Source organism: Telmatherina bonti, assembly GCF_933228915.1.
Source record: "Telmatherina bonti genome assembly, chromosome: 14".
Lineage (NCBI taxonomy): Eukaryota > Metazoa > Chordata > Actinopteri > Atheriniformes > Telmatherinidae > Telmatherina > Telmatherina bonti.
Genome location: NC_136612.1, coordinates 11,803,088 through 11,831,061, shown reverse-complemented (window position 1 = coordinate 11,831,061; position 27,974 = coordinate 11,803,088). Strand labels below are relative to the sequence as shown.

At 42.1% G+C, this 27,974-nt stretch overlaps 1 protein-coding gene across 8 annotated transcripts in view; it reads left to right on the top strand.

The window, feature by feature from the left end:
* nfixb (nuclear factor I/Xb) overlaps window positions 1–27,974 on the top strand; it is a 194,454-nt gene that overhangs the window by 44,848 nt on the left and 121,632 nt on the right. For 7 of the 8 annotated variants that reach the window (XR_013771557.1, XM_079252583.1, XM_079252580.1 and 4 more), the window contains one exon: window positions 4,979–5,510. Coding sequence is in view for 7 of the 8 variants with exons in the window: in XM_079252583.1 (XP_079108709.1) it covers window positions 4,979–5,510 (532 nt within the window). In the remaining variant the exon portion in view is untranslated. Of the gene's footprint in view, window positions 1–4,250; window positions 4,323–4,978; window positions 5,511–27,974 lie in introns of those variants that run through there. The other variant, XM_079252581.1, reaches the window with a different exon arrangement.

Sequence of the window (27,974 nt, the reverse complement as noted above, 5' to 3'; positions counted from 1 at the left end):
TTATTATAATAAACAAAAAGAAAGAAAAGAAGAACGTGGAAAGAAAAGAGCAGTTTTGTGTGCCAGAGTTTTGATTGGTTGGCTTAAGGATTTGGACTTTGGTGCAAATCTCACTACCTCAGTGATTTCTTGGCAAGCCACCAAGGTTGCTTTACGTCACCTTTCAAATCATACTTCTAATTCATATACACACATTTCTCATCTAAACTCTTTTACTCATTTTAATTTATTTATTCTGTTATGAGGAGGAAAAAATCCCTCCAGCTGATTATTTAAAAAAATTTGTTATTTATATTTTTATTACATGCATATATGATCATATATAGTTTTTTTTTGGTCAACACTTATTTGCCAGTATTGTTTTAACCCTTTTCATAAAAATAGATTAAACAAAATGTTGCTCTACATTTAGCAGCAGCATCACAGTGAACATTTTTAATGCGTTTTGTCTAAAATATTAATATTAAACAAAAAATATTATTTGAAAGGATGGGCTTGCTATTGTTTATTCACATGTGGCTGAAAATGCAAAGGCGCACTAATGACTCAAACTCAGGCTGTTTTTTCCACAGTAAAGAGCCTTTTCTCTCCTCTATGAAAGAGTTAATCTGAAGTTGGCAGCCAACTCCTCTCAGTCTCGGCCAGACGTGCGGAGAATTGCAAAATACTTAACTCAAAATCATGCATTTTGTCTTTTCATGGACGTTTTTTCCTCGTCATTTAAAAAAAAAAAAAAATTCAGTTGTGGCTTTTACGATATAAATATTTAGAAATAAAGCTCATGTCTGCGATGTGGAGACGGTTTAGGGCTTAGAAAGATCCCACAATAAACGCAAATACGCCTTTTTTTTTCTACTTCTATGATAAATTTAGATTTAGAGTCGACTAAATGTGTTTTCCACTTTAAATAAAATTAAATATATTTTAATAAAAAATAAAAAGAGCACAAAGCTTATTGAAATAAATAACTAGATAAAGGTCAATTAGGACGTTACTTCATTAGCTTAACTCGTCACAATTTAAAAACTGTTTTTGGTGTTTTTATGCATATTAATTGATTTCGTGTTTTAAAATCGATATAAAAACGCGCCATATATTGTAAAATAGTTATAATTTTTTTCCACGTTTACTTCTTTGAGAAGACAAGAATAACTAATAGTGATGGCGCATTTTTAATTGATGTATAGTTTTATTGGTTTAATAACGGGGGCCTGGACGGTGTTTAAGTAAGCAGCCTTACAAACACGACTTTAATTGTGAAGATATGGGGTTATTTGTGTTTTTCTTCCATATTTCCCCCCCAGGCTTTGACCGTGACCCTTAAAATGTCACGTAATGCAGCTTTTCCTCTCTTTTCTTAATAAAACCAACATCCATCTTTACGTCTCGCGCAGCCTTGAAACGAAGTCTCACTCTGGAAACACCTCAAACTGCTAATTGATAATTACCCCGCATCAAAGCTAAAGGCCAAGCACATTTGACCTTAATTTAATTTCCAGGTAAGGAGATTATCCTACAGCCGTGTTTCGTGATGGCTGCATGCCGGCTGCACAACCCAAACAAGCATATATGTCATGTTTAAGCAGAGAAACGTGAGAATTGCGCGACGCAGGCCCGGTGTGCTGCAGCAGATAGTGCAGACACGCAAATCCGCTTGTTTAGATGCTCGTTTCTCCTCCCTCCAGATCTGGCAGTTATAAAGAATAGTTATTTCTGGGGAATAAATATGTCACCCCCCCCCCCCCCCCCCCCCGTCAGCCTATGGAAGGCGAATAGCATAGCTAAGGAAAATGACTTAAACCTCCTTGTAGTCAAATTCTGCTGACATTTGAATGGTGGTTTATTTGCATTTTGGCAGGGTCACCTAGCGAGCTTTAATTCATTTTGAATAGCACAGGCGCAGGAAATCACATTCAAGTGCCAGTTATCTGCTCCTGCTACAGCAAGTTTCTGCAGGTGCAGGCAAACACAAATATACCCCCCCTTCACACACACACACACACACACACACACACACACACACACACACACACGCCACAAGGACATTTGTGAATTCTCCCAGCTTTCCTTTATGGTGTTATCTGACCATACATCAAACTTTGGCATCGGTCAGTGGCACACAAAGAGGCTGGAGGTGGAGATGAGCTGTCCTTCTCCATGTTAGCAGATGATGGGTGAGAGGCAGAGTTTCATTAAGCTGCTGGAAGTGCAGTGCTGGGAGGAGGCCGTGATGTTTATCGCTGACAGAATGGTGGCATTGTGTGTGTGTGTGTGTGTGTTTGTTTGACAGTTTGCACGCCTCTAGTTTTGTACGTGCAGTTCCTCTTTTTATTACAGGAGGGTTTTAATGTTTGAAAATGTATTTTTTGTACATGGATATTTAAAAATGACAAATAATTTCCATTTTATTCACCGTTTCTTTTTGTTTAATGCTGTGAAACGTAGGAATATGTGCCTAAAAGCAGTCTGAAATGTTGATATTAGATATAATTAGCTGTATATTTATCATTAATGAACAGATATTTTCTTGCAGTGCTTGTGTAATTGCTGACTGTGTGATGATCTGAAGGATTCATGGCCGTGGATTTGGACGACTCGTCCTCTCTCCAGACAGTTTTTTAAGCCTCTGCTCTGTGCTTTTTCAGTCCTCGTGCCTTCAGCGTGTATCTGCCTGCAGAGCAGGTGCAGCCCTGAGTGACACGCTTCACAACCAGGCAACATGGCAGTCGGCGCCGTTGCCTCCCGAGAGGAAGCAGCGAGCAAATTTGGGATTTCTGAGAGACACTCTCACACTCTTGCTGATCATTTATCTCCTGCTTGCTGCGCTGTTCGAAACAGCTGAGGCAAATTCTGTCGCTTGTGTCCTCCTACCTCCCCCATCCCCTGATTTTAAATCCATGTCAGTGTTTGTGCCTTCTAAATCATCCCGTCATTCGGTCGTGTGTGTGTGCAGAGAGCGGAGCGTGGCTGCCCGGGTTCGCTCCTGCCTCTTTGTTTGCTGTGGTAAACCCACGAGCAGCTGCCGGTGGTGGGGTCTGGAGGGACTCTGAAGCTGTGTGTCCTCTCTTTGCCATCCTCTGCCAAGGTGGCATTATGCAAGCAGAGAGAGAGAGAGAGAGGCAGAGGAGGGCGGACGGGCGGGGGAGTTGGTGCGGGGTTTGAGGAGACGAAGCGGCGGCGGCGACCACAGTAAAGATGGAGGCAGGCTGATGGGTGCAGGAGAAGACTTGCTCTCCTGAACTTTGCCTCCGTGTCAGGGTGGAGCTTGTCGATTTGGCAAATTGTGCAGCGTCGGACAAGGCTGCGCGCTCTCTCACACCCCCACCTGCTCCACCACCTCCTCCTCCTCCCTCTCCCTCCCCTCCTAACCCTCTCCTCTTTCTCTTTTACCCTCCCTTTTTCTGCTCTTGAAGCGAACGCATTGGCTGGGCGACAGGCATCTTGTTGCCAAATAGGCGGGCCCTCCTCGCACTGGCAGAGGCTCAAGCAATGGTTAGGGAAAGAACGCGGAGAGGACGAGAGGGCCAACGAGAAACAGAAAGAGAAAGAGAGAGAGTTGGAGAGAAAAGGGGAAAAAAGAAGCAGCACTCAGCTTTGCCAGCGGTCGCATGCGCTCGTCCAACATTGATTCGGCGCTCTGTTTTTTTTTCCCCCCCTTATTCTGTGCTCTGCTCTCCCTGCCCCCCCCATCTGTGTGTTTGCAAGTGTGTGTGTGTGTGTGTGTGTGAGTCTTGTGCCGGGCCCAGGGATCAGAACAGACACCACTACCAGTAACACTTTGCCAAGGATTTTTTTCCTTTTTTTTTTTTTTTTTTTTTTTCTTCTTTCGGTTTTTTCTTCCAAGATTGAATTTTGACATTTTTTCTGGAACAAAAAGGACGTTTATTTTAAATGCATTTAATGCTACTATGATTGATTTATTTTTTTAAATAATGCAATAATTTTTATGGTATTTGTCAGATTTTTTTTATTTTTTTCTGCTCTACAATTTCTTCTTTTTTTTTTTTTTTCTTTTTTTACTTTTTCTTCTTGGTGGGATTCTCTTGTTTTGGTTTTAAACTTTGGCCCACTGTTTTGTTTTTTTTTTTTCCTTAGCAGCGTGTTCTGCTAATTAATTTTTTTTACACCCCACCCCCCTAATCCAAGTTTTTTCTTTCTCTCTTTTTTTTTTTTTCGTCTGCTAATTCTCCACACCCTGCCAAACCAGCACTCGCTTTACATTGGGGAGCGCGGGAGGAAAGAAAAAAAAAAAAAAAACTGGTGCAGGAGATTTTTTTTCCACTTTAAACACTGTGCCAAATTTATGATGAGAGTGCAAAATGGTAACTACCAGGCCGTCTGTCTTCCTCTTAGCAGTGTGGTTTTCTGTGGTGATTTGTGTCTGCTTTCAGTTTGTTGTGGAAATGTGAGTCTGGTTGGAGCTCCCCTTGCATGGTAGCTGAGATAGGGAAATGGTATGGCTGATCTTCTAGCAGCACATTTCAGCAGTGGTCTAGTGGCGGCTAAGCTTGGCGGTGGCGAGCGACCGATGTGTGGCAACCCTGGCACAGGAGCGCTGTGGCGAGATCTGGGCTTTGTTGCCCAGAGATATGTAGTGAAGGTATTATGGTTCAGCAGAATAACTTGTCTTTTTGCAGCAGGGGAACTGAAACTACAACTTGGCTTTTTTAGCCACTTTTGGATGCATGCATTTTATTTACTTTACATTATTTTTTATGTTTTTTTTTTTGTTTGTTTTTTTTTAAAGATTCCTTCACATTGCTGAAATTTTCCCCTTTTTTATGGCTGCATGTTTTTATGCTTTTCCATGTTAGAATATGCATGACAATAATGTTTCATTTCATGTTCATTTGACTTATATTTGCTTTGTATTTTAAGAGTTTTCATTAGTTTTTATTTAAAAAATGTGTTTCAAACTAAAAATGATCAAAGCTGCATGCTGCTAGAATGAAAAGGCGTCTTTCTCTCTCTCATCCAGGATGAATTTCATCCCTTCATCGAGGCCCTCCTCCCCCACGTCCGTGCCTTCTCCTACACCTGGTTCAACCTGCAGGCCCGCAAACGCAAGTACTTCAAGAAGCACGAAAAGAGGATGACGAAGGACGAGGAGCGCGCGGTGAAGGACGAGCTGCTGGGGGAGAAGCCAGAGATCAAGCAGAAGTGGGCCTCGCGCCTGCTGGCCAAGCTCCGCAAGGACATCCGGCCCGAGTTCCGCGAGGACTTTGTGCTCACCATCACGGGGAAGAAGCCCCCTTGCTGCGTGCTGTCCAACCCCGACCAGAAGGGCAAGATCCGCCGCATCGACTGCCTCCGCCAGGCCGACAAGGTGTGGAGGCTGGACCTGGTCATGGTCATCCTGTTTAAGGGCAGCCCCCTGGAGAGCACGGACGGCGAACGGCTGGTCAAGTCGCCCCAGTGCTCCAACCACGGTCTGTGCGTCCAGCCGCACCACATCGGGGTGACGGTGAAGGAGCTGGATCTCTACCTTGCCTACTTCGTCCACACGCCAGGTACGCAGCCACAGATTGCATCGAGCCTTTGTGGGGGGGTGTTTTTTATTTGTTTGTTTACTCTCTGACACACACACACACACACACACACACACTTTTACATTCGAGTCACAGCTGAGACCCAGACCCAGTGCCAAGCCTTTATAAACCCAGTCAGGACTGAGACTAGGACCCTGTCCTGACTTTTAAAGGGACAGTCTGCCCAGAAACCTGCAGGGAAAGTCTCTGATGGATGAATCTCTCAGGTTTAGAGAGATTCTGGGAGTTTGACAGTCAGGCTTAAAACCTGTGTTTACTAAGAGATGTGTTTGCGTCGCTACATTTGTTCAAGCATTTGTGTGCAAATTTGCCTAAATCCGAACGTGCATGTTTCGCTGTGCCGTCGGTAAACAAAAGCATCTGCAGACCTGTTTATCTGCGCGTGCACGTCGCCGTGCACCCGCGTGCGTGTGAGGAGCAGCTTGTCATGCGTCTGTAATCCCTGTGTGTGTGTGTGTGTGTGTGAGGCTGGTGTGTGTGTGTGAGGCTGGTGGTCTGGAGAGTGCAGTGACAGCTGGCCCGGTCCCAGGTAGTTTAGGAGGCGAGGAGGAGAGTCAGGTTGTCTGCAGCGGCCGCTCGCCTCAGCCTATCGCTGCTCCACACACACACACACACACACACACACTCGAGAGTGCACACTCAAACACCCTAACCTCTCCGTTCGCTGTTCGTTTATCACTTTATACATTTTTATTGAATGATTTTCCACATTTTTCCACTTTTTAAAATCAGAACTAATAATTCACTCCTAAACAAAACATTCTCAAGTTATTATTATGTAATAAATATTGAATTTCCCTTTGGGGATCAATAAAGTTTATTTCATTCAACACGTTCCTGTATCGATCAGCACAGAGAATTTCTTTTTATTGAGACTTTATTTCATCAATGCAAATGAATTTTTTTAAGTAAATCTACTGTGCTAAAATCTCAGTGTGAAATCTATAATATCATATCACAGTAAAGTATAATTTACTTGCACATATAAGGAAAAAAACATGTAATTAACCCTTCAGGAAAAAAATGTTTCATTGCTTTTATTTCTTTTTCCATCAGAGAAAAATAGAATGAATTTTATTAGAAGATTTGGTTGAGATTAGTCTTAATAAGGAGGGGATGACGATGAAATATTAATTGTAAAATAAACAGTTCCTTTTGGCTTTAACAGATGGAACAGGCAGGTTTATTATCACAAACATAAAACTCATGTCTGGTAAAGGATAAGAGAAGATTGTTATATTTTATTTTGCTCCTTCTGAACAGTCCCGCCTTCATTTCTGGGTTATTAATAAAGCGGAGAGCTACTTGAAAAGTTGTCCATTAGTTTTTCTCAGGGTCAGATAAACACATTAGTGGATCTTTTCTCTATTTTTGCAGCATCTTCGTCGTCTCTGATGGTTTACGGAGCGTCTCTGTCAGGTGTAAAGCCTCTTCTTCAGCCTTGCGCGATTATCCTTCATTCTCTCACTGGCACACACTTCCAGGCCTTAATTCTCCTCCTTGGCAGGACGGTGCAGAGCTCCTCCGTGACATATCCCCCCCTCCCTCCATGCCAGGCTGTGTGTAACTCTGCTTGAGTTTGCAAGGCCTTCGTGAGCGTCTCTTCCTGTTCCACAATGCGCCGTGGCGAACCGCGGCTCAGATTAGCTCCCAGCACCGCCTGCTGCCCCTTGGAGCAAAGCCTTTCCTTCTTTTCCTTCCTTAACTTAGTGTCGACGCATCTTCCTCATATTTTTATGTCTTTTTAAACCCAAATGAGGCACTTTTCTGAAGATCTGTTTGAGTTTTGATCGTTTTCAGACACAAAACCGGCTGGTCCAAAAAACAAAACAAATGTTTGGACGGGAGAAGGTTTCCTGTTCGGATTGGGTTCAGGTTTTCTCCGGCAGCTTGTGAGCAGAACTAGAACGCAGAAAACAGGAAATGTGTGCAATTTTAAAAGGAATGAAAAAAATCTTTGTAAACGAGACATCCGGGGTTAACCAGAGTTTAGAGGACAGGCAGACGGTGGCTCCACTCTAACCTTTCGGGTGGCAGCGTTACAGTTTTATTCTTAGCTCCCCCCCCCCCCCCCCCCATTCCAGGGTGTCTGTGTCTTTCGGAAGCTATCGGTTGCCAGGCCTGATGATTGGACCGCCGCCTGTCCCCACCGCTGTGTTTCAGTCCTCTTGTCCCCAGTGGTGTCACTGTCGCCAGCTCTGCTTTCAAGCAGTGTGATTGACAGAGCAGGAGATAAACCTCCCAACACACACACACACACACACACACACCTCACCTCCTCTGTACAGCGTGTGTCTCTGCTTTTGTCCAATTATAGACTTCGGCCCCTGCAGGCGGGGCAGCGGGAGCAGGGACACACGAAAGCTGCTGCGCCGCAGCTGCAAAGCAGAGGTCCCACCACCGAAACACACCCCGTCGTTTACTTCTGACAAGTACCTGGTTTTACACACACACGCTGCATGATATGATTCCTGCAGACTGATGAGAGTCGGCTTCATTTTCCTTCCACCGATTCCGCTGCATCCGATGATGAGAAGAATCGCTCAGGGATGTGGAGGAGATCGAGGAGATTGGGAGGAGGGAAGACGAGAAGGGGGGGGAGGGTGGATCTGATCTCATCTTTGATCACACGTCTGTAGAAAGCGAGGTCTGGCTCACCAGCCGGGCGCCGCGGGAACTCCTCCACCTACAAACCCCGTCTCAGGTCATGTTTGTCAGAGTTCCACAGTTGTGGGCCTGACGCCGGCGCGCAGCTCCAGCATTAGTCACGTTTGGAGCGCCGCGCCGCCGCATACGGCTCTCATTACCGCCGCTGTTATGATAAAAAGATGTTTCTGAGCGCGCAGCCTCTATATTTGTTCTCCGTGCTGGAGACAGACGGAGCAGAGAGGTGGCGGGGCCAGGTCCCAAAGCCAAAGCTGCACACATGCCAGGCGGTGCTGCGACCGCGAGAGGTTCGTTTACCCACCAGCGTGTGCGTTACAGATCACTGCAAGCTCTTTTTAAAGGACACAAACGAAGCGGACTGGTAGAGTTTTAACGTCACACTCATCCATCACACACATCTTACCTGTTTCTGCCAACATCCTGAGCTTCAGAAGGAGGTTGGCTTATCAGACGTCTGGTTACATAACGAAGAGGAGAGTAAATTATTTGTGTTTATTGTTTTGTTTCTAAGACGTGCAGAAGCAGCATGTGACGTACACACTCTGGTTCTGTCGCCATACTGGTTCCAGTGATTTAAAGTAAAAAAAACCTCTTTTTCTTGGCGGCTTGTGTTGCACGCAGCAGAGGTTTCTGGATGCAGAGCAGAGTCGTGCTCCGGTGTTCTGGCAGCGCTCCGTTACCGGGGCCGATGAGCGAACGGGGCCTGTTGGTGTTGCTGCGGAAACAAGAACAACTCCTCTCGCCGTACGTTCAGCGGAAACCTTCTTCTGCTTTGTTATGATTAGAAATAAAGCGCCCAATAAAGTTTAAGCTCCACGGTGAGCCTCCAGCGGCGGTGACACGGAGGCGTGCTCCGACTGCCACGGCTTGGCCCAGTTTTTCCAGTTAGCCACTTGCGTGTTTGTCCGTGTGTGTGTGTGTGTTTCTGCATGTTGTAGGAGAAAGGAGAAAGAGCAGAGTGGGGTGTGTGGAGTGTAAGGAATGACTGGTAAACAGATCATTCCAGTTCAACCGTTTTGCCTCCGAATGATGAAAAGACGCGGAGGGTTCTGCTCGGGCTCGGTCCGATCCTCTGACCTCCTTTTACGCAACTTTTCCAGCGCTCCATTGATCCGACAGCTGAGCAGCTCCACGGAGTTGGTAAAATTCCAGGCTGCTTCGTATTCGCTGTAATTATCCAGTTTAGTGAATAATAGTGAAGAAGACGCAGAAAAGACTGAGTGTCTGATTGAATTATGTCTCATTTTGAAATAAAAAGCTTTGCAAATAGAAGAATTCTGTCTAGCAGAAAGTGGACAACATGGATCAGCCTTATTTCCTAATTTCACTGTACGCTGAGTTTTAATTATTTGTGTAATTAAGATTCATAAATAAATGTTGTTGTGTCTGTTTAGGAGCTCCAACCAAAAAAAAAAAAAAAAAGAAACAAAAAAGAAAAGTTTAATAAAATGTGAAGGAAAAGTAAAAGTGAGAATAAAAAAAGATTCCTGAGGGAGGAATTGCTGTTTTTAATTTAACATGTTCTTTTTTTTTTTCCTCCTTTCTCAGAATAGCAAAGCATAAAATTTGCACCCCCCCCCCCCCCCCCCCCCCCCTTCTGTTTTTCCTCTGCGTATTATTTTTAAACTCCAACGCTGTTTCATATCACTGTGAATTTGCGTGACCGCTCCTCTCCTTCCTCTGTACAGGCGCCAGGTCTGAAATGTGCCTGTCCGCTAGAAAACATACGTATCCCCCGTGCAGGAGGGGCGGCTTTGGCTTGGGCGCCGCTGCAGCCGAGGGGCAGGGAGCAGGACGAGAGGGAGAGGAGAGGGAGAGAGGTGCGTCATTTCTGGGCCATTTCCCATCAGAAAGATTCTGATCAGTCCGCCTCGCGCCTTCTTCCCGCGGTCCAACGGAGCGGAGCGCACGGCGACTCGCCCTGTAATCCCGACAGCTCTTTCCATACGGGACTGAAACGTCTCATGGCTGAATCTTTATTTAAAACTCAAAATAAGCAATTAGAACGCGAACAAAATCCTCTTAAACACAATAACATCGCTGCATATGAACCCTGATGATGTGAAAACCAATGAAAATCCTCGCTGCATTTTATTTATTTTCTCCTTCTAATGGGAGCAAATGCCAGTCGCGGCTGCGGGGACGATACCGAGTGCTGATATAAAGTAAAAAGAAAAGCGTAGAATGAAGATAATGCAAAATGCCATGCTGAAAACAAAGACGGAGGGAGGGCACACATTCAGGCTAGCGGGGCTGGTTGGCAGCGTTTGGCACCCGAAAGCTGCAGCTCTGTTTGGAAGGTGCCAGCTTTTCAAACCGACACAGACTCTCTGCCAACTTCTCCTCTTCTGATCCTTTTCATTCTCTCATTTTAACATTTTTCCCCCCCATATCCTTGTTTTCGCTCAACGCTTTTCCCCCTCTTCCCGTCCCTTCGCGCCCCCGGTACTGTACCGCCGCTCCTGCGGGTGCTTTCTGCTAAAACCTTTTCAACCTGCTGCTTTTTTAGCAGAGACGTCGAATAAAACGGCTATCGCTGTCTTTTCTTTTTATTTTATTTTATTTTAGCAGAGCGAATTCTGCTCCGCTGTGTGATGGTGTCCAAAACAAAATGGAGGATAAAGTGAAGGTCCTCTCCAATCAGAGCACAGAACCATTCCACATGTGAACATGTTAAAGGCGAACAAGCAGTAGAGACTGATTTCATTCCTTTTTTTTTTTTTTTTAAATTTTTATTGTGAAGCTGAGCAGGAAACGGTTGATGGATTTAGAGTAAACAAAGAATATGTCTTGTTCATCATCTGGACGGAGACCTGGGGCCCCTTTCGAGACAACATGGAGCTGGGAGTGATGGGAGAAACGCCGGGTGTGGGGGTGGATGGAATTACTCAATAATGATCAGAAAATTAGAGCCATTATTGAGGGAGAGTAAACAGGCCTCTCTAAGTGTGAAAGGCCCCCATTCAGCCAGGACCAGGAGCAGAGCTCCTTTCTTCCTTTCATGGATCCACCCATGGCCTGAAGAGCCTCTCTTTTGTTCCCTGAAATAACAGAGTGAATATATGGGTCTGCAGACGTGGGGGTCCTGCTCTCTGTGATGATCACAGTATGGAATACGGCTCCTGACTGTACGCCGCACGCCCTTTATTTAAGCATTATGCTCCATTTATTTCTGTAGCAAATCAATCTTTGTGGCACTTCTCAGTATTTCTTCAGACTGACTCGTCTAATTAAGCGATTGATGTATTTACATAAGACGGTGTCATCCAGTTTAGAAATACTGGCAGTGTGTTTCAAAATGTTTCTTTTTTCTTTTTGTGTTTGTCTACGAGTGCACCTGGGTGTCGGTTTTAAATTAGCATCACTTAAAAACGTTTCTTTTCCGCATCCGGAGAGGCGACAGTCGGGGGAAGGCGGGTGTAAACTAGGCGCTAATGCCACCACTTCCGCGTTTGTCGGTGCAAATGTTCTAATTAACGGGGAAAGGGATAAATAAATAAACTTGCCGTGTCTCTGAGCAACTGAACAGCGAACGCGGCGCTCAGACAGGGGACAAAGAAATGAAGAGGGATTTACACTGTGAACAAGCTGGTGGAGAGAATAAAGGAGGCTGTGTTTCCTTTCCCTTTTTTTCCCCTTCTCCTTTACATCACTTCCAACCACTTCACTGCTCTCAGATTAAGGTTACTCCACAATAATAATCATTTTAACACAGTTTTTGTTGCTGCCGTAGCAGCTTTTACAGCTTCAGTACATGCTAAAAGCAGTTTTTTTTTTTCCTCATTTCTTTCCCAACATTCCTTCACTCATCTCAGCCTTAACATTCCTATGTAATCATCCATCTTTCTTATGCAGCGCTCCCCCCCCTCTTCTTCTTCATACTTCCTACGAAGACACTCTTCAGGGCAGGACTCCAGTCCAGCTCGGAGCTCCCCGATCGGATAAATAACAAGAAAATCCACCAGATCACCTTTCTTCATTCACTGACTTTCCCCGTCTGTTTGCTTTTCGTGCGGATGGCCAGCTCCATTTCAGAGGGTTAATTCTCGATCGCAACGTGCTCATTATACCCATCAACTGTCAGCGCTGAACTCCCCCGTCTATAATTTCAGACTCATTTGAATTCTTATTGGCAGCTTGGATGCATATATTTCTTAAAAGGAAGGGAATGCTGTCCCCCCCCCCCCAATCCCTAGTGAGGAATAAAATATGGTGCAGATTCAAGAAAAATGACAATTTAGATTGTTTATGTGTATTTTTGATCATTTTCAAAAGTGTGAAATGTTGTGATGAAACTGACCACCGTCGGCTCCATGTGACCCGACTGTATCTCTGCATCGTCTAGCTGTCCAGAAAGCCGGATGAATAGAGTTGCCATGGCCACAGAGCTGTTTTTTGTTTTTCCTCTCTCTCTCTCTGTGCACCTTTCCTGGGTGATATCCAAGGAGTGTCAGCGACTGGCCTGGTTGGCACGGCGAGTGGCCATGCAGTGCTGGGCTGTTTCTGTGACGCTCCGGCCCACTGTGCGGGCAACCAGAGCGCGGAGCTCTGCCAGAGGAATCCACTCAGATCGCTTTCACTCTATAGAGGGCATCCCCCGCACTCATGCAAATGGATAAGCAGATATCTATACATCCGAGGGGGTGGGGGGGACGACGACCGCGTAAGCATAGCAACGGCGTGGACAGCAAAGGTAGCCGGCGAGATCCTGCGTCAGAGCGAGGCTTAGATTCCCAGGAATAACATGAGGATATTAGATTTTCTTCCCGTTTTGATAATCTATTTCTGGATTTATAAACACTTGTCATTGGACACGGACCAAGTGAGACGTAGAAAACGTCTCTGTAAATTTAGAACTTCGATGTTCTTCACACATTTTGTCAGGCTTACTTCAGTCCTGGGGGGAGAGGAGGCTTTTTTATCCTCAAACACGCAGCAAGCGCCTCCCGAGATGGCAGCTTAGATCGACTTTAATTACAAAAGCAGGTGATATAAAAACTCCCATGCAGTTTGATATCAGAAACTCAGAGTCTACACGTAAAAGTAAGAACCTCAAAATGAATCAGGATGTTAAAATCCAGAAATGCTTCATGCTTGACACGTTAACATATTTACGAGGAAGCAAATGCGTTTACATACAAGTGAATGTGCTGTCGCACTTAAGCAGTTTATTTACTTTTGAGGTCATTCAATGCCTGTAACTTAAATAATGGAGTCCAGAGTTAACTATATCTGCACACCAAGTGTGTTTATGTGATACTGCAAAAAAAGAAAAGGAGAAAATGTACTAAAAAAAAAAAAATCAAGATTATTGAAATAATACTCTTAAAAATGAACGTAAACACGTTAGTCCAAATGAAAAAGTGTGAAAACTGTCGTTTTAAAACTGCATGAACACTGGATTACCCTTGCATGCATACGATCAGATACTTGCAAATGGACCAATGAGCTATATATACATATTATATGTATATCTATCTATGTGTATATATTTTTTCTGGTTCCATCGTCCTGTTTTTTTTTTTTTTAATAACCCTAAAATCGTCTGACAAAAGGACCTATTTAGTAACTTAAAAACAAGGCCGGTGCATTTATTTAAACAGTGTTTGATACTCAGTAATCTTTCACACAGAAAGAAGTAACTAAATGTTTTGCAGTGTTGTGGTGCCGAACAAAGACCCAATATCTGGGTTACCCTCCATTTGCATGCAGAAACTAGGACGGTTGTCCAGTTAAATGACGAGGTGGAACTCTTAAACGCGACTCGTCTCGCTTGTACATGTAAATGTGCTGAGTAAGAAATCAGGAATCATCACAAGAAAGTGTGTATTTGTCACTTCAATCATTTTACAGTGCAGATATTGCCATTCTGTGGGTTTGGACTCCCAGTGGGATTTTAAGATTGTTTGTGGTTCCCAGAAAACAAAAACACTAACAGAAAATCGCAGACTTACGTTTGTTGTAGAAGTCACAAGTCTTTATCCTGTTGGGAGTCAGAAAAAGGGTAAACCAACCTAGATATCACTCACAATACAAGGCCATTAAATTCTGTTTTGCTCATACAAACACCATAACGATGTATTTGACGGATTTAAGAGGAGATTAAATGAGACATGCTAATTAATAGTTTGTTTCCAAAGCTATCACCTCTTTTTTGCATTAAGCCAAGGCTGGTTCAATCCTCTGACTTTGACTTGGACGTCTCAATGGTTGTTTCTCTTATTGGTTTTTTAAAAAATATATGCTAAAACTTTGGAAAAATCCAACGCCTGGTCTAAAATCAATTAACTTGTTTTAGACTAAGAGATGGTTTATACACTACATCACTTGTACAAGCAACATAATAGGTTAGAATAGATTTTATTGAGTGTTTTACTGAGTGTCAGAGTTTGTCCGCAAGATTTGGTGACGTTTCAGATGTGGGTGAGGTGGGTGAAAGGTTCAAGACCAGCAACCGATTCCACTGAGTTGTGACTCGAAACAGCCGAATGTCTTCCTAACCGTAACCTTAAAATTAAAAAGCACAGCAAAAACACCCAAACATTACCAAACCGAAGCTGTACTCTATACATTCATCCTGTTATAATAACCCAATCAATGAGTCATCCTGTTCATTCTTGCTGCTGTCAGTGGTGAGGGTCAACCTGCACAGGTTGCCATGGACAACAAGGTGATAAAGTGACTTTTGTGGTCAATGAAGATTCGCCATTTGACCTAAAATGGATGCTTTTGGAGAAACCCCCAACTAAGACTCAAACAAGGTTGAACTCTAGAAGACATATTCAGACATATTAAGCATAACTTCCTGAACCCACTCTGTTTCCCACCACTGGGACCATTGATTGGCTCCTTTTTTCATATTTAAAGACCAATCCTCAGTGGCTCTGTCGGCCACTGAGATGAAGTGCATGAAGACTGCTTTCAAGTGTGTACTCCAACAGTGTGTGATTTCGTGCGTATGCTCATGTGTGCCCTAGAAGCAGGCCGAGTGACAACAAACACTGTCTGCAGGAGAACACATGAGAGCCCTCTCTGGATTCCTCTAGCACCTGAACCCCTTTCACACCTGATGCCCGTGGGCCATGTTGGTTCACATGAAGAGAGCATGCACAGATACAAACACTGTATGACCCAGCTGGAAACTGGCTCAGAGTTAAACCAGACCCCCTCCCTTCGCTGGTCTTTGACTTGGTGCGATCTGTCACCGCAGAAGTGAAAAGCTGTTAAAAAAAAAAAAAAGACACACTCTTGAAAACTCATCTGCAGGGAAGCAATCTGCAAACGATTGCAAGGTGCTGATTATTGCTCTTATGCCTATTAATCAGTTATTTAATGTCTTTTTTATCACTCAAGCAGCCTCAGTAGCAACGGAGCCGATCTGCTCTGTTATTTGCCCTTTGTGTGGTAACGTTTGATTGGTGTATTATTAGGTTCAGACCACCCTGCTTCTCAGCCCCACTTGAGTTTCCATTCTTCTGTTGCTCAGCTTTAATGTCAAGCTGTCCTCCAGCAACCCAAACACGCACGAGAGCGCGCATAGAGAGCTAACGTAAAGGCAGGAGAGCCCTACGAGCGCTTCGGCAGGGTGGCGATAGAGAAAGTCATCCAAGCCTCTGTGTTTATTTTAAGAGCTGATGATCTAGAGATGGCTATTAAAAGCAGAGGGCAAACAATTTAAGAGCAATAAATCTTAAAGGAGTGGGTGTGGGTGGATGGGGGTGGAGAATGGGGTGGGTAAAAGGGGGGTTTTCTACCATTCGCTGTGTCCCACCAACTTTCCTTCCAGCAGGAAAAAAAAAACACGCTGGAGTTGACAGTGAAGAGCAATCTGGCCTTCATTCTGCGGTTTAGATTTTTATCTGCGGTTTTGGCCCTGAGAGCATCTCAGATCCCTTATTTTCCCCTCACTGTCTGGGATTTTATTGTTATTTCTGTTCCTTTCATCTGGGTTTACGTTCCCTTCTGGGCCGTGCCGTGAAACAGACCTTAATGAGATACCGTTCACACCGTACGCTATCAGGGTAATTTTCCTCCATCATCTTATAAACATAAACACAAATAAGATTGCTCCAAGACCTGCATGTGATACTTGGAAGTTTTTCTCTGCTCAGATAGACTGGAAAATTCTGGCATGGATGCAAACTGCCTGATCACAATAGCTTCACAAGGAGAGCATTATGATAAGGACCATGTTGTTATGAGTAAACTAAAGATATCTTGCAAAGTAAGACTTCCAATAAACCATCTGCCATCTTGCTCAGGGGTCCTGCCTGTTGTATTTTAGAATATTTCAGTGAATGACTCTCAAAGTGAAATGAGCATCTCGAGTGCTTTTAAGATGATTCTTTATTTCTGCCAAATAAAACAAAGTTGCCTCAGTAACACACTGATATGTGATTCTCATCATTTTTCAGCACAGATTTAGGTTTTCTTGGGAAATATCTTAGTTTATGTTTCAAACTTTAATATGTAGTCTAGCTTGACATTTCCTCCTGGTCTACTTAAATGCGCTTTGTGGTAATTTTAGCAAGAACAGTAAAAATCCCTGTTGCTTTTGTTTAAGTCTTCTATAATGAAAACTTTCATCCATACAGTTTGGTTAGTTTTCTAGTTAAAAGTAAATTAATAGGTTGATTTCACAAATATTAATAATCAACACTCACTTTTTTAATTGCACTTGTGTAAATACCAATATGCTTTTGTATCAAATGATCCGTAAAGTCATATTATTTAAAGACTCTTTACAGCCTGCAAATAAAAAGATTTTTTGTTATAAAAAAAAAAAAAATGATATATAGTTATTCAGAAAACAATCTAAACTTATAAAAACTTCCCTTCACAAGGTTTTTGCATGAAGACGTGGGATTTTTCCTCTACCTAACTGGCAGCCATGTTGAACTTGATGATTACCTGTATAGTAATTACATTTTTTATTTAAGTAAAAAAAAAAAACTGTATAGTAATCAACAATGGGTTAGTTTAGTCATTTATGTTCTTTTCTCAAAATATTAAATTATTTAAATAATGTGGTTGAAATAATACAACTCCATCACCAAAAAAAAAAAACCCAGTGTAAAATGGAAACTAAAGCTGAATACAATAAACCAATACGGTAAACAAACAAGAAAGATATTGTACTTTTATGATTGTCACTTTGAAATGTTTAATCATACAGCAAATGTTTTCCAGTTGTGAAAGGTCTAGACTACAGCCAGATCAGTCCAACATCTGGACTCTTCCACTACAAAGTACTGTTACTGCAACAGATGTAACATGCAGTTTGTCTTTGTCTTAAAGAAACATGCAAAGACTTCTCAGAAAAACCACCGAGATGGGAATATAAGACCTCTTTTTCGCTAAGTCAGCATGGTACAGTAGAGTTAGGAAAGGTCAGGTGAGCAAGCTTGACCCTCACAAGTTAGGCGGGGTTTAGTCCAAGTACACAGCATAGTATCATATTGTAACGCAACCAACATACAACACACAACTAACTATGAAATGCTAGGAAGGAGTGTTCGTAGTTTCAGAGCCGACTAGACTCTTTGCAGGTATCTTGTTTTTTTTTAATTCAAAGTCAAGTAAACACCGAGGTGAAACAGCTGAACCACCACAGAGTGTTTATGCTTACTTTCATTGTGAGAAGTGATGTTTTGTTTCTTCCGTTGATCTGTATTGTGTGACACCACTAGCTCTGCCCTTATAGAACCATACCATTCTCCTATGACCCTACAACTAAAATAGTCAGGTTTGGTTCTATTGGCCCCCTTTTTGTTATAATGGAAACACACAAATACTTCATACTGTACCAACCTGAACTTTACCACTCTGCACAAACAGGTGCTCTGAAATCTGTGTGCTGCGTTGATAGTGTCTTTCCAGATCTTAGCTTTACACACTAATGACTAATACAACTCCAATACCATCAGAGATGAAGATTTTAGAACCAAGTTCAGATAACAAGCTGAATATGCCATTTCCTCTTCAATCTGGATGATGCAGTGTCCATTAAATCTAAAGCAAATATCAAGTTTTGATTAGTCTTAACATAGAACTGTGATTTCTGGAAGTGTTCCTTGATGTCCGTGGCAGAATCATGCCTGTTTTTAACGGACTGCTGCAAGATTACAGGCCTCCAATACTTTTGTGTGTGTGTGTGTGTGTGTGTGTGTGTGTGTGTGTGTGTGTGTGTGTCTGTGTCATTTGGGCACAGAAATGCGTCCTGATTTTCTGTATTTTTTTTCCATATCATTATTATTATAATATTTACTTTAAATTTGCAATTTTATGTTGAACATATATTCTGAGATTCTTTCCCAATGTTTACGTGCAGTTTTCTTTATAGTTTGCCAAGTTTCTATAAATCTTTATTTCTGAGAGACTCTGTTTCTGTAAGGTGTTCTTTATTATTCCCAGTCATTTTACTGGACTGTTTCTAATTAACTTAATTGATTGCAATGTCTTCATCCAGCTGTTTACTTTTCATAACAACTTTTCCAGTTTTGTTGCCCCCATCACAAACGTTTGAGACGTGTTATTCTTATCAAATTTAGTTGCTATTTAATATCAGATTCGCTTGCATTTCTTTGGTTTTATATACATTTTTTATGGTATCCCAGTTTCAAGGAAACTGGGTTGTAACCACTGATAATGGTAATAAAAACCCAACTGAAATAGTTAGCTAAAACTAATGGATAGCATTATGGCTAAAGAAATTGTGATGTTAATGAAGTCAAGTTCATGTGAACAAAACAAGGTTGAGCCCCACGGCTGCATATCATCATCTTTCTGTCAAATAGTTTGCAGTAACTGTTGATTGATGCAGATTGAGGCTGTCTTTTTGGCGCTGCAACATTTAACTGACATGTTTTTTTCTTTGTGCTTTCCCAAAGTCGTTGTCTCAACGAAGCACATTTGATATGTTACCCAAAACCCAACAAAAAAACCCCCAAAACTGCTGTTCAGTCTGCTTCTAGTCTCTCCCGTCTCATTTTCATTGGTCTTTCAGATGTGTGATAAAGTAATCCCGACATATTTCATATCCTAATGCAAAACAAACAGAGCTAAATAACACACATTCTTGCCCCATTCTGATTTGTGGGAGTTGTTACCCAAATAAAGCTCCACTTTCTCTCTTTCCATCTTACTTGTGCTCCCAGCAGATCTGACCTGACTGGAACTTTTAACTGAAATAGCCTCAAGCCCCAGAGCTTCTTTTGTGGAAATGTCTTTTTTATTTTTATGTTTTTTTTTCCTGCAAGGTGTTTGTGAAAAAGAACAGAATTTTTTCTCCTGGATTCGAGTCTGGCCCTCATTCCTCCGCCGACCGTCTGGCTTTTTATTTGCAAGTTTGCTCTGGTATACTGCCACTTCTTACTCACAGTGTTTATCGCACATAGTGGTGAAATGCATCTGGTTATATAGAACAAGTGCTTCCCCTGAATTTCCATGCCAGGTGCATTGGACACGTCTGGTGGAGTTCATCTGCTCAAAGACCGAGCTGTTTGAGGGTTGCTGAGGCTTGCATGCAAACACGTCCTCTATCCTCAACCACATGAAAATATTTTAGCAACAGCCAACATTTAACTCAAAAAGCAGCAAAATAAAAAACATTGATACATTAAATTAAATGACCCATCCATTAACATACATCAGCAGGGCAACTATTTCTAACTAAATAACTTGAGTGAATTACACTACAATGCAGTCCAGTATGTCAGCACCGCCCGTACAACGTCATTAATAACAGAAAATTAAATTATCACCTCTTTAAAAGTGTTAAGAAAAAGTGAAAATGTACAACTTCATTAATGTTGCATCTGTAGCAGAGCCATGTGAATGCATTAGATGTTACAGGTGCTTCTCCGTAAGAGCTCTGTGGGTGCACGGTTAATAGGAAGTCATTTTGGACACTGTTTATAAATTCCACTTAGTTTGTAAGTAGAATTTATAAGCAGTAAAAAAGCATGCTCTTCAGTTTTTTAACTGGAACTGTCATACTGGTCTCCTTTGGGCTATCGTTTACATGTTAGCAATTGTCAAATATTAGATTTGCTTCTGTGTTTGGGATAACTGTTTCATTTCGCTTTCAGACACACATTTGACTCTAAAATACTTTGTCATGCAGAGGAGCTTATGATCCACTCGATGATTGCGAGGTGTCCAGGTGATGTGGCATCAAACCAAATCCAGATCATGACCCTTCCACCACTGTGCTTAAGATCTGAGTGCTCGTATACCAGAGTTCAGCTACTATATTTTACCTGGGGCCAAAAATGTTCTGACCAACTTAATGTTGGGCCAAAATGACCTCTTCTCAGCTAAAACCTGTTTTTTCTTTGTCTTTATACATTTCTTTATACATTTTATCAGAGTATTTATCATTATATTTAAATGGAAACTGTAAAACGTGATTTATTGTTCAGCAGTAGTGGGTCAGGAAAATGTCAGAATTGAACCTTACACCCTGCTGTGTGTAAAGAGCAGCTGCTTTACCAGGTTAATTAGGCACCTACATGGGTATTCAGCCCAAACAAAACCAGTCATTTTCCTCGTATTTCCATCTGGCATTTCTGGTCCTGAAGCGCAACATTTTGCTACAATAATTTTGACCAATCACACTGTAATAAACTGTGAAAACACCAAAACATTTTTTTTTTTTTTTACATTTTCTTTAGATGAAATGATGTGTATATTGATTCGTGTATGTAAAGTGTCCTGTAACAACATTGTTGTGAAGTGGCGTTATAAATATAAAGTTGAATTGAATTGAATTGAATAGGTATTGTTAAAGGACCAAATGAAGATTTCAGAAATAAAATGAAAAACTTGGACCTTTCTGCCCAGTGGTTATAAGGTTGGGCTTTAAAGGGTTAAAGCAATTATGTTGGGCTGCCAACTTCTATAAAGTTTGGCATGAAAGTTTTCTGTGTAGCATGAAGGACTCAAAAGTTTTAAATGTCCTTCTAACCCACCCAGACTGATGGGCAGCAACAAATGCTTCCTTTTTTAAATACATTCCTGGCATATTAGCATTTTTGCTAACACACACCTGAATGCATAAGAGCAGCAAGCTGCCAAAGCTTCGGCTCTAATAGAGTTTTCCAATATGCTGATGATTAGTTAATCAGGTGTATTTGATTAGAAGCATTTGGCTATTCACCCTCTTTACTCCTGCTGAAAAGTAAAGGTGGACTCTGGTGAAGTGATTCCGTGTTTTGGCTCAGTTTCTGTTACATAAATGATGGCATGGTCTGTTTTTTTTTTTTTTTTCTTTTTTTTTTTTTTTCCCATTTTCAGACCTGTTTATGATCAGATGACTTTCCCATTAGATGCTGATGTGTTCAGCCTTCAGTTTGACAGAACATGTACTATTTTCTGTGGTCATTGTAAACATCTAAACTCGTACTAATAATGAAAAATATCTGCAGTGCTTTGTGCAAAAATCCATTCACTAACTGGCTTCACTGTTAATTGTCCATAATTTTAAAAAGCTTTAGGAAACAAAGTTAATCAATTGTTGCATGTGCTCGCCGTTACTTTGTGGCGTGCATCATGCGTCATGCATTGTGTTCTTGTTGAGAATAAAACCGCTTGGTTAAGTAAGCTATTTTTTAGCGCTGACAGATTGTGCGCACACACTCCCTTTCCCCGGCACACATGTGTTCTGCACAGCCTGTCATTAGAGAAGCCTTGATGTGGTTACTGGGTGGCACAGAGGCCTCCTATTATTGTCGTTTTATGACAACTTTCACTCTTTCCCTCCACAGCACTCCCCCCCACACCCTTTTCATTTTCCCTCCCTCCAACATGCTAAATTCCTGCCTCTATCCCTCCTTCTTTCCGCTTCATCCCTCCTCCTCCTCCCTCCTTCTCCCAACTCGTCCAAACCCACATCCATTTCTCTTGCTGTTGCAACGGGATGCCTGTTTGTTTTTAGTGTGTAAACCATCCTGACACAGATCCCTGGGGCAAAGGGCGGAGATAGGAATATTTTGTTGGTGAGGAAGGGGGTGAGCAGACAGTTTGGTCTCCATTTGCAGAGGGGATATATTGGGAGATGGAGTCGGCCCAGTTCTTGTTCCCAGCTTCGTTGATTGTGGCTGACAGTTATTGTTTTTGGCTTATTGAATAATGGTGTTGGTGACCGCTTATGATTGGGTTCAACGTATATCACGCACAAATTCATAACAGCTAGTTTGCCCAGAGGCCAGTTTGACATCTTGTAAGATGTTTGCGTATCTTGCCGCCGCCCCACCCCTTCACCCGTCACACTTCTGTTTTGCTTTGACAATTTATAGCATTAGGATTCGTTTGTTGTCCTTTTCTCTGTAACACATTTTTCTACTGACTGAAGTTGAATAAACTGGACTGATTGAATAGAAACCCGTTACAAAGACCTTTCTGTTGGGGCAAAACTGAAACACGTACATATGTGACTGTTTAAGAAATCATCTTAGCGTTTATACGAGTTTATGATACGCTGATTTAAGGTGACTCTGTCAGATAATTCAGCAGAAATGGGGAAATTTTTCTTACAGACATTAAAATTGTGTGTATGCACTGTACGCTCCCAATCCACCGCCAATACACACTCAAGAGTGTTTTGCCTGTCTGCACCTTAATTAATGAGGTCTTTGGGAGTATAGGCCCCGCAGCAGTGTTGGCTAAATGAGTGAAGCGAGTCACCTCGGGACAGCAACAAGTAAATCCTGTTTAGATCAGCCCCAAGGCGCTACTTGTTCCTCAATTTGGCTTTTAACACACTTTTCCCTGCCTTCCCTTACCTTAATCACCTCAACACCTCCCTGTAATCTTGTGCAGGCACCACTTCTCATTTCTTGAGGGTTTTTTTTCTTCACAACTTGCTAAATCCTATCTTTGTATCTTTCACCTTCTTCAAAACTTTGCTCATTACACCCACCGTTGGTTGGAATAAGCAGCCTTTGCTCCCGTAAGTCATGTTTGCAATAGAAATGTGCAGAGTAAGGTGACACTGACACGGAAAGTTCAACATACAGTGACAGAATCTGCTTGTTTGGGTAATGAACCGTGTGCATGGGGAAGGACAGGGGTGTTATACATGGCCAGCGTGGTTGGAGTGAGATGAAATCTTTCCATTTTCCTGACCAGACAGTTAGCATGAGGCTGTAATTAGCACCTGTAATCTTGTTAGAACTCCTAATTTCATTTTTGTTGTGAGCCTCATGACTAGTCTTACTAACAGTGCATTACAGCAGAGATACAGCACACATGGTAACTACAGGCCAAGTTCAGACCAGGTCCATATTTCAGCATGCTTAAACTATCTCCATCTACTCAGCTACAGTTTGTGGACACTGATGAATGAAACTGTGGATTTAAGTCTGACTTACACTTATACATTGTACTATATTTCCAGATGCTATGCAGTAACTCATTGGTTCATGTCAAACATGTTATACCTTAAATTATGAAGAAACAAAAAAAATCCAAATGATCTGAACATTTGCAGGAGTCTTCAGCGCTCATGTCGGTGTGGCAGAAGGAGGTGCAGCTCGACCCGTATTTGTCGATGCAATGTATTTCTGAAACAGCGCGGAACCAATAAGATTCCCTCCTGATCCATCTGTGCTCCTGGTGTGAGTATGACTTACAGTAGCAGGAGGGTCTCCTGAGGTCAGGGAGCTGAAAATCACAAAGACATGTGGAATGCTGAAAGTGGGCCAGTGCAAACAGGCAGGCCAGGCTCTCCAGGCTCAATAACCACCAAGCTAGTCGACCACTGTCTTTTTGCAAGGCCCAGGTGCAACCAAAGGCTGTATGCTTTTTTTTTTTTTTTTATTCATCTATATATTTACTTTTAGTAATCAGATAACAGTGGGTTATATCTGTGATGATTTGCATTTCATCCCACTAATACTTCTGCAGAAGTGTAGCAACAGAAAGTTGTTTTTCCACAAGTCCATGTAGGTATGAGAACGTTTATCTCATTTATGTGTGAATTAAGTCAAATAACGTAGATATGATGAATTGTAATAAAGTAGTAAGTGGGCTGTGACGATATGCTTTTGTCCCAATTTGATTCGATTCCAATTTTTTTTTTGGTGCCAATTAAATTTAAGTTGCGATTCTCACAATTCTTCGATATTACTGATTTTTGTAGATTAAAAACAAAAAAAAAGTACAAAACTTTTTTTTTATAGTAGCTAAAATCATCATTCTGCTGTTATAATGCCCAAGAAGACAAATAAAAAGATCAATAAAAACAATAAAAATGACAATTTTGTTTTATAGTGGATTAATTTTATTTAAAAAAAGAATCTTTTTTTTTTTCACAAAAAAATCAATTTTAAAATTGTGAAGCAAAAAAAAAAATCCAGATTTATTATTTTTATTTGATTTTCCCACCCCTAATGGACATTGTGATGTACTACATCCTTTGCAAATAATGCATTAAATAATAATGAGAACAAATAATAGAAGGAAAAGGCACATTTTTGTCTTGTTTTTCGTCATTTGCTGAACTATAACTGGCAAACCGCAAAAATCTGGTTGCTCAAGTGTTTGGTTCAGGTTCACAAATGTTGCCAATGTAAAAAAGTTAGCCAGGACTGCTGTCAATCTGCTACGTTGTTAGAAATATATAAAAACATTTTTCTAATCTGGAACTTAAGTCAGGTGATTTTAGTTTATGTGCATTACTTTTAGTAACTCGACCTGACAAAAAGCATCATTTCCGCTGTATGACAACTAAATTTGGTCGTTACTGACGGCCTGTTCAGCTATACCAAGTTCTTTTCAGGAAACTTGAACATGAAAACGTATATATGATAGTCTTTGAGTAATATCCTTTCAATAAAAAAAGAAAAACTCTAAAAGTAAAAGAATTTAAATTCATTCCTATTGACTTTGTTTGGTATTTGCAACATTTCCAGGTCATTTTAGTTTGTGTTGAACCTTCCCCAGCCGTCGACTTTTCAGCTAAACCCAAACATTAGCTTTCATCACTCCATCATTTATTCGAATGGCACTGAATTTATATCTATTTATCACTTATTTATTATTTATTTACTTATTTGAATATAAATAATGACCAGCTCTCCATTTAGAAACTGAGCTTACTAAACATATAGTTTGAAATTACTTAACCATGAAAATTTAGTTTCTCTCAAAACTCCAACATTTCCAACTTAATAATCATAATAATTGTAATATAATTCATATTTTTTATTGCTTTAATCTCACTTGTGAACTTCATCTCTGCATTTTCCCCGTCTCTACATGTAATAGAAAGCAGTGAGCTGCTATGTTTTGCCGTCCGCGCCGTTTGGAGTCATTTTAACACTAAAAAGAATGGGTGTGTTGATGAGAGAAAGCCGTTACTTGATGCTTGACAGACATCCTAAAATCACACTCAAAAAGTTTATTTCAAAGGCCGCTGCAGTATGGGCGTCATCTCCTGCTCTCAGCAAACTTCTGCAGGCTAGGTGGGCTACCATTACACGTTTCTTTATCATTTTTTTCTCAGCCTTTATTGACATAGACAGCTGGAATAACCCGGCAGCATAGAAAGACTGACAGCTGTGATGACGTGAGGGCTCAAGAGTCATGGGAATATTTCCCCCTCCATGTGTAATGACCACAGCACGAGGCCTGCCGGGTCTCCAGGTAGACAGCAGCAAGTCCTGACTTTACTTTGAGGGAGAAACAGCTTCATCAGATGACATTATATGTAGAGATCAACATGGGGAAATTGGCACGGTTGGCTGATGAGTAGGTGAACTTTTGATCATACATTTGGAAATAAAAGCAGTCTTTAGGAGGACCGTGACTCTAAGTTAAGAGGTTCACCAACAGAGGGTCGATCCACAAGGCTTCGTTTCTCTCCCCGTCGCACATCCATAACAATAGAGGGCAGTTTGGTCCAACAGAAACTCACTTGGCTGCATCAAAATGAAGGGAACAGTTAGAGTTTCATTTGCAGAGACGGAGAAAGTGAACCACGGAGGGACACACACACACATACACACAAATGTGCAGGCAATGAAAAAACAAACACACAGAGGTTGTTGAATTATGGGTAAAGACAGCTGAGCCTAACCAGGTTTGGTTTCCACGGTGCAGTGGGGGGCTTATTGAAAAACAGAAAGTCTATGAGTCAGTCGTGCTCGCGAGAAGACTTTCAGACTGCAGACTTTCTCTCCCCCAGAAATTCAACAAAAACACATGCCGCTGAATATGAGGGAGAACACCTTCGAAAACATAAAACCCCAGGGTTCAAAATGGTCTTGAAAATGTTCCACGTATCCTAACAGTTAATGCCAAAAAGAGAGGAGGGAGTTGGGGGAGAAACTAAAGGGGGAGGGGGAGGTAGAGGAGAGATCCGTCCTCACATTTGCTATCAATTTAGGGCACTGAAAATAAGCACCAGGTTTCACTGGAGCCGAGCAGAACACCAGGAATGTTTTTCTATATAAAACGGAGGGAGGGAGGGGAGAGAAAGGGGAGCTGCGAAGAGAGTGAGAAAAAGAAGGAGATGTTTAAGAAAAGGGGTAAAAAGAAAAGGCAAAGAGAGGAGAGTTGTTTGACAATGGCACCTTGGGTCCAGATGTGAAGCTGCTGCAGTTTGACAGCTCATGGGGGCAAAAAGGAAAGCAGACTGTGACCCTCTGGAGAGGGACAGATAGACAGTTTGATAACCAAACCCTCAGTCTGAGTGCAGTCAGGGTCGTGCACGTGCACACCCCCCCCCCAAAAAAAAGGCATGAACATATACATGTTTAGCAGCAGCCTCCAGTCAGAGGTTTTCATTGCATTCAGCACATTTGCACTTGCTCTGCTCGGTGGCGACTAGAGACTCCCCAAGGGGGCTGACTAGGCACAACAGCTGAAGAGGGGAGGGTTATCTTTGGAGAAAATAATCAATATGTCCCTTTTGCTGCTTGTGGCAGAGCTCTAACAGGCCTAGTCATCGGCTTGTTCCACTTTTTATCCTAGAAAAAGCTCGTGCTTTGGCCAAACTGGTCCAAGTCGAGTGGTTGACCTTCCAACAAAGCCCCTTCACCCGACTTCTTCCCATCGACAGAGTGCTTCTCTGATACCAGTAGAAACAGTTGGGAGTAGAAAACAAGGAGGGAGTTAAAGAGAAAGCAAACTGGAGGGGAGAGAAGGGGGCTGAGAGACAGACCAGATGTGTCTTTTGTTTAGATTTGAACAGAGCGGAAAGGAAGGGTGTAGGAGTTAGGAGGCGAGCTTTGCGAGGGGGAGAAAGAAAGAGGGAAAGCAAGTGGGAGTGAGTGAGCTTATTTTTTTATCATTAGGGTAGGACTGTAATGAAACCAAAGCATTCAAAGCCAAGCCCCTGCATGGGGGGGGGGTATGTGATTACCTACCAGCAAAACCACATTCATTATACTAATTGCTACAATGGTCCCAGTGGTTGGGGAGCTGAAAAGGGGGCGACGGCTGGAGGGGTTGCATTGTTAACATTTGTTAGGCTCATTGACTCCAGAATTCATGTTGTCTGTCATTATAGGTTGCTGGTGATATTCTCCAGGGTCTCTAGTTACAGAAAAACTGATAATCTGGAGGTCGAGTTGAAGACCTGTTTCCTCTAGATCCCACGGGGCCAGCGCTGGCGTCCCAGCCCCGACTAGCTTAATGCATGCGTAGGAACATGCTATGCTGTCCCGGTCCGATTGCCAGTGCATACATTTAGCATGTGGTATGCATTCACGCTCTGAGCAAAAAGCACGTTGACCAAATCTGAGCCATACAAGG